Source organism: Aulonocara sp. 'chitande type north' Nkhata Bay, linkage group LG9, assembly GCF_057382095.1.
Source record: "Aulonocara sp. 'chitande type north' Nkhata Bay isolate Kocher_YH1m ecotype deep benthic linkage group LG9, A_spYH_male_GT1.1, whole genome shotgun sequence".
Taxonomy (NCBI): Eukaryota; Metazoa; Chordata; class Actinopteri; order Cichliformes; family Cichlidae; genus Aulonocara; species Aulonocara sp. 'chitande type north' Nkhata Bay.
The window spans coordinates 27,966,538-27,973,194 of record NC_141352.1 but is presented as its reverse complement, the minus strand read 5'-3'; the positions used below and the strand labels follow the sequence as shown (position 1 = coordinate 27,973,194).

General features: G+C 39.8%; 1 protein-coding gene across 2 annotated transcripts; it reads right to left on the bottom strand.

Annotated features, from left to right (window-relative positions):
• Positions 1-217: 217 nt before the first annotated feature.
• On the bottom strand, positions 218-6,436 carry LOC147322272 (serine/threonine-protein kinase pim-2-like). Of its 2 annotated transcripts, XM_086306753.1 has the most exons (10): positions 6,268-6,436; positions 5,397-5,639; positions 3,383-3,625; positions 3,114-3,248; positions 2,902-2,996; positions 2,713-2,760; positions 2,391-2,609; positions 2,103-2,283; positions 1,846-2,016; positions 218-1,756 (listed from the first exon to the last, which is right to left on the bottom strand). In XM_086306753.1, the coding sequence occupies exons 1-10, from the start codon at positions 6,326-6,328 to the stop codon at positions 1,665-1,667; spliced, it is 1,488 nt and encodes a 495-aa protein (XP_086162879.1). In that variant the 5' UTR covers positions 6,329-6,436; the 3' UTR covers positions 218-1,664. The 2 variants fall into 2 exon arrangements, with proteins under 2 accessions (XP_086162879.1, XP_086162880.1); XM_086306754.1 differs by lacking the exons at positions 5,397-5,639; positions 6,268-6,436 and adding an exon at positions 4,216-4,384.
• Positions 6,437-6,657: the final 221 nt, after the last annotated feature.

The window sequence follows — 6,657 nt, the reverse complement described above, 5'->3', positions numbered from 1 at the left end:
GCACTTATTCAATTTCAAGTCACTTTTATTAATGTAGCGCCAAAATCACAACAATGTTTGCCTCAAGGCACTTTATATTGTAAGGTAAAGACCTGACAATAATGCAAAGGAAAGAAAGGAAGAAAAGCCCATGTCACAAACTGGAAATGAGAGTGCAGTTGGACCTAAGAGCAGACTCAATCACTTGAAATATTTACAAGATTTATTCATGAGAGGAATCAACTTAAACAGGAGCACGGTCATTAACAGAAACTCTGCACAGGTGCCGTGGGAAACCAGGGGGCAGAGAAACAGTCGGGCACGCGGAACACAGGAAGAGCACGGGCTGGAACTTCTGCAACAGAGGAGAGAGGCATCACTGGACCGGGAAACGAGTGAGAGAAGGCAGAGTGAGAGAGACAAGGCCAACTTTTACAGACAGGTAAGAGAGCGCAGACGGTCATTAGCATCACAGTGGATTCTTTTGTCACACATTAGGTGATCAGTCAAACAAATTTATTAAATTTATTGAATTCACATTGAGTATAGATGGATATTAAAAAATATGGCTGGGAAAATGAGAAAATAGCAGTGGCTTGCTAGCTTTTGTGCGGCTTCCCCGGGTCAGTGAAAACTTTCAAAAGAGAAATGAATGAACTTACCAGGTTGCCCGATCTCTTCACATATCTTCCTCCTATCTCGGTCCTTTATATTCCTGTCTCGGTACAGAAAGCAGCTGGTGTCGTACAGCTCTGGGTTGTTTGCTACGGCATTGATTAGCCTTCCCTCAAAGTATGAAGGGCTTTGGCTGGATCTGCCCCTTTGACCTAGGTCACAGCCACGTCACCAGGCTCCTGATTGGTTGTCGCGGTGCGATTTTCCCAACTCGAGCGGTTGACGCGAAACGCGCGTATGCACAAAATGCAACACAAAAACTCACGCGCGTGGTTTTCTTCGCGAGTCAAAAAGTTTTGGCGTTTTCGCGACGCAAATCTGCTTCCGAATTTTCGCGGGACCCGTAATCGCGTGTCATCGCGCTTTTCCATTGACTTTACATTTAAACCTGACGCTCTATTTGCGTACATCGCGTTCGGTGTGAACACACCGTTAGAGGTTAGGGCAACAGATGCAAGTCTTCAGAGCAGTGACAGTGTGACTTTCGTTGTGCATACTTTAACCTGATTTAGTTTTCAGTTTTCTTACTTGTCAAAATGCATCATGAGTAAAAAAACAATCCTTGACATGGTAATAAAAGAGTATTCTCAGCAAAGTTGAGTTAAACAAGTTTTAATGGAAGTTTAAGTTAAATCTTTTGATCTTTACTAATTTTGATTACATCAGCGTGTTTTATTACATTAACCTAATCAAATAATGCCAATTTTGATGAAGCTCCTGACCCAGCCCAAGCTCTCTATGAAGACGAGGAAAAACTCCCCGGGGGGCCAGAATGATGGGAAGAAACCTCGGGAAAGCCAATTCAAAGAAAGATCCCCTTTCCTGGGATGGCTGGGGGGGTTACAGGAATTTCAGGATAGCAAAATTTAGAATCGGCCAAAAAAAACCAAAAAACAATCTTTTCCTGTTAAAAAAACAAAAAAAATGAAAGAAAGACAAAAAAAAGAAAGTTAGGCCATGTATCACACTTATATGATAAGATATGAAATGTGTGTGTGTGAGAGATGGGTTTATCTGAGCCAGGGGTGGCGCTGGAGGTCCCCCAGCGTTGGGCGCTTCTCCGGGACTTCGGTTAAACACGCATCCAAGAAATTCCGGCAGTCTGGAAAGAAAGAAAGGAGAGAGAAGATGAAGATGATGGTTCCAATGATCCAAGCCATCAGTGAATCTTGAAGTGTGATGTTTTCTTACGTGGGGACAGATGCTCGTTGAATTTCAGTTCGTTGTCGATGAAGGTCATGATATTAAAGTCCCCCACATGAAGCGCTTCGTACAGCACCACTCCCATTTGCCACACCGTGGTGGGTCCAGGCCTGTATTTTTTGCCCCAGTAACATTCGGGAGGGCTGTGGATAGGTGTACCTAATAAACAGACACAATTACAATTTCTTCTAAAACAAAAGGCACAAATTGCTACATCTGTGAAGAGCAGGAGCTGAATATGTTACCATAGAAGAAGCGGAACCGCGATCGCTCCGTAGCAAAGCAGCTCAGTCCGAAGTCAATGATACGAACTCGAGGCACATCTGAGCCGGTCTCAATCAGAATGTTGTCACTCTTGATGTCCCGGTGAAAGATTTGTTTCTCCTCCAGGTCCTTTGCTGCATCAACCAGTTGCTTCAGAATGACCTGGAAAAGATGAAAAAGACAGTAATGAGTCAACAGGTTGATGCTTCTCTGATACTCTATGCTTTGATTGAATGCTGTACAGTCTAAGGCTCTTCCAGTCAACTTACCTTGGCCTTTCCTTCTGGTAAACATCCTCCATTTTCTCTTATGTATTCAAACAGGTCCACCGCGGGGACAGGTCTCTCCTGCACCAGGATCAGCTCTGTGCCAAAGTCAAACCAGTCCAACAGAGACACAGGAGCCGACGTTCCCACTGATCCATCTGCTTCAGCTGCAAGCTTCAGCAAAATGGCCACTTCCACTGAGACTTCCTTCCCGTTTTCATCCTGATATATTACAACAAAGTGGATGATGAGGAACAGACGTTTCACAGGTGAACGCTGCACTCAGTCCAGGAATGTAAAAACAGTTCAAGTGTTGCACACTTACCGTCACTTGGATGGGGATTTTGTCCTTGGGAATGTGTTTGATGGCTACCTAAAAGACACAGAGCATTGGTGAGCATTTCCTCAGTATGACATCATTAAAGGTGTAAAACGGCACCTTTAATGCTCAGCTGACGATATTATCCGTTATCTGCATTACTGCCTGTCTTACTCCCACCATCTGAACACTTACTGGGAAATGATCTGTTATCCTGTAGCCAGCAAACACTGCTCCAAAGCCGCCCTTTCCTAGATGGTGCTCCTGCACATATCTGGCTTGGTATTCCCCTGAAAAGACACAAATGTTGTTTTACTACAGCTGTGACACAAATTACTCTCTGCTGTACCCTAAATGTTCATTTTGCTCTTCACCTGAGTATAAAAGCCAAGCTGCTTGCTACTTACGTTGCTGGTCGACTACTGAATTTTGGACGACGTTTTTGGTTTTGTCCTTTTTCTTTTTCTTGGGTGACTCTTTGCTGTCTCCCGCAGACTTCCTTCTGCCATTTTTTGTGCACCCTTTTGTGTTTTGATTGCAGTCTGCAGATGTGGAAAACACCAAAAGCGCATCAGCGTATTAGATCATACACACAAATATCTCCCAAACACTAATATCTTAAACCGAGCAACCAGCTGTGCACTTAATCTACCCCTCACTCAACTAATTAGCCTACCTTTACCAGCGTCCACGGAGGAAGACGCTTGCTCCCTGTCTCCACTCGTAGGCTCAGCAAGTTTAATCTTCTTTGGTGGACTGGTTGTGCCTGCTCCATCTTGCTGGGCCTTACGCTTCACTGCTTTGACCCGATGTGTATCTGAGCTGGTGGAAGGAGCAGCCTGCTCAGTGACCCTCCTTCTTTTTACGGGGGTCTTCTTTTCAGGACTGGCCTTTCTTTTAGCCATCCTGCTCTTAGAGTCTATAAACAACAACAACACAGTAGTGAAAAAGAGTGCTCGACATCAGGACTGGAAGGATTTTGATGCCATTTAAGGGAGTATTGGTTAAATTATAATAACAAGTTTATCCTTTTGATAAAAAACAGAGCAACACCAGTCCATACTAGGTCTACTAAGACTTAGATCTTCATGACACTTGTCACATTATTTTACCAAAAGACAAAGTGCCCCATTAACCTTTCTTTGATTAGATGTGTTGTAATTATGCTATTTTCAGTCAAACATACCCATATGGAAAAGAAATAGTACAAATTTATAAAAGACTTGCATAAGATGTGGCCTACTTCATACAGTGAATCATATCAGGCTTATATGATTTACTCATGAAAGTGGCCACTTTCTCATTACTTTCATATATTGTTTTAGTAAGTATCCAAAACATACAAGTTTCACACAAGACAGATACAAACTTTATAAGATTTATATATATCTTTTCCATATGGGTAGGATTCAAATGTTTCATTTTATACACAGACTGTCAACATTTTTAGAAAAGTAGATTCTGTTATTTGAGGGATTTTACCCAGATTTGATGTATTTGTTTACTTACTTTGATCTCCTGGATCTTTCTTATCTCCTGAATTTGTATTTTTTCTCGTTTCCTTTTTCATGTTAATTTTTGAGACCTTTTAAAAGGGAAAATGTCACCGTAATGAGGAAATACTTCTTCAAATGTGTGCGCTTGTCTTTTCTAAAGCTGTTTAAGCAAGTTCCATAAGTGAGCTTTCAAAATAAACTCAGACTATGGCAACAGAACCTTGCCTTTCAGTGACATCACCAACTGCCAGTAAAACTGCTCCTAAGTAGTTTAAAGAAAAACACTGTGGCAGACAAATCCATAATAATTCATATAATTTAATAAGAAGTCGATATACCTACCTATAAATTTTGTTTTTTAAATTGTGCATTTATTCTTTATATAGTGTAACTACTCGACCTTGTTTCTCTTTTTAAATCTAGAGGCAACCACGTTTTTGAGGTTGTATCACCTTTCCATTTTCTATTAAAGTACATTAATTCATGTGTACTTTGTTTTCTAAAATAACAACATCATAGTTACCCAATACCCCGTTGTTGTGTGAGTAGCTATGGGTTAACTAGCTATTGGTGTTAATTTACTGATGAACTTATAAAACACATGCTCAACTTACTGAAAATGTCCCACAGTGGCTTCCATCCTTATGTTGGTTTGTCCAGTTTACGGCAGAACACATCAAACCTGGGGCCCATGTCAGCCCTACTTGCGGCCGTATATTTAAGTGAAGAAATATAAAGCAATTTGGCACTTGAAGTGCCTTTTTTGTTAGGGGGGATTTATTTATTTTTGAGTCCAATGTTAAAATGCGTTCTTAAAAAAGTTTTAAAAAGAAAAAAATTTAATATGAAGGTCTAACCCAGGAGTCAGCAACGTTTCTGATGATAAGTGCCATCTAAAATTTCCTTAGAAGTCAACGTGCCATATGATTGCATTAGCAATAAATTTAATAACGCTCTATATCAACAGTTACACACTACATAGACCAACTTTATAGAATTATATTTGTTCACAGATGTTGGCATAGAGCAGATCAGCTATTTTGAAACAAAAAATATACTTTTTTTTATCAGTAACAAGAACTCCATAACAGCAAATGAACTGTACAACAGAAAAGTATCTCCCAAACACTAATATCTTAAACCGAGCAACCAGCTGTGCACTTAATCTACCCCTCACTCAACTAATTAGCCTACCTTTACCAGCGTCCACGGAGGAAGACGCTTGCTCCCTGTCTCCACTCGTAGGCTCAGCAAGTTTAATCTTCTTTGGTGGACTGGTTGTGCCCGCTCCATCTTGCTGGGCCTTACGCTTCACTGCTTTGACCCGATGTGTATCTGAGCTGGTGGAAGGAGCAGCCTGCTCAGTGACCCTCCTTCTTTTTACGGGGGTCTTCTTTTCAGGACTGGCCTTTCTTTTAGCCATCCTGCTCTTAGAGTCTATAAACAACAACAACACAGTAGTGAAAAAGAGTGCTCGACATCAGGACTGGAAGAATTTTGATGCCATTTAAGGGAGTATTGGTTAAATTATAATAACAAGTTTATCCTTTTGATAAAAAACAGAGCAACACCAGTCCATACTAGGTCTACTAAGACTTAGATCTTCATGACACTTGTTGATCTGTTTTTACTGCTGAGTCCAAGAATAAACTTGTCACATTATTTTACCAAAAGACAAAGTGCCCCATTAACCTTTCTTTGATTAGATGTGTTGTAATTATGCTATTTTCAGTCAAACATACCCATATGGAAAAGAAATAGTACAAATTTATAAAAGACTTGCATAAGATGTGGCCTACTTCATACAGTGAATCATATCAGGCTTATATGATTTACTCATGAAAGTGGCCACTTTCTCATTACTTTCATATATTGTTTTAGTAAGTATCCAAAACATACAAGTTTCACACAAGACAGATACAAACTTTATAAGATTTATATATATCTTTTCCATATGGGTAGGATTCAAATGTTTCATTTTATACACAGACTGTCAACATTTTTAGAAAAGTAGATTCTGTTATTTGAGGGATTTTACCCAGATTTGATGTATTTGTTTACTTACTTTGATCTCCTGGATCTTTCTTATCTCCTGAATTTGTATTTTTTCTCGTTTCCTTTTTCATGTTAATTTTTGAGACCTTTTAAAAGGGAAAATGTCACCGTAATGAGGAAATACTTCTTCAAATGTGTGCGCTTGTCTTTTCTAAAGCTGTTTAAGCAAGTTCCATAAGTGAGCTTTCAAAATAAACTCAGACTATGGCAACAGAACCTTGCCTTTCAGTGACATCACCAACTGCCAGTAAAACTGCTCCTAAGTAGTTTAAAGAAAAACACTGTGGCAGACAAATCCATAATAATTCATATAATTTAATAAGAAGTCGATATACCTACCTATAAATTTTGTTTTTTAAATTGTGCATTTATTCTTTATATAGTGTAACTACTCGACCTT

Coding starts and splice junctions, on each gene's coding strand:
- LOC147322272 (XM_086306753.1), bottom strand. CDS start 6,328: ATGAAAAAGGAAACGAGAAAAAATACAAATTCAGGAGATAAGAAAGAT. Junction 3,249..3,382: donor CTCCGTGGACGCTGGTAAAG/GTAGGCTAATTA, acceptor CCACATCTGCAG/ACTGCAATCAAAACACAAAA. Junction 2,761..2,901: donor GGATAACAGATCATTTCCCA/GTAAGTGTTCAG, acceptor TGTGTCTTTTAG/GTAGCCATCAAACACATTCC.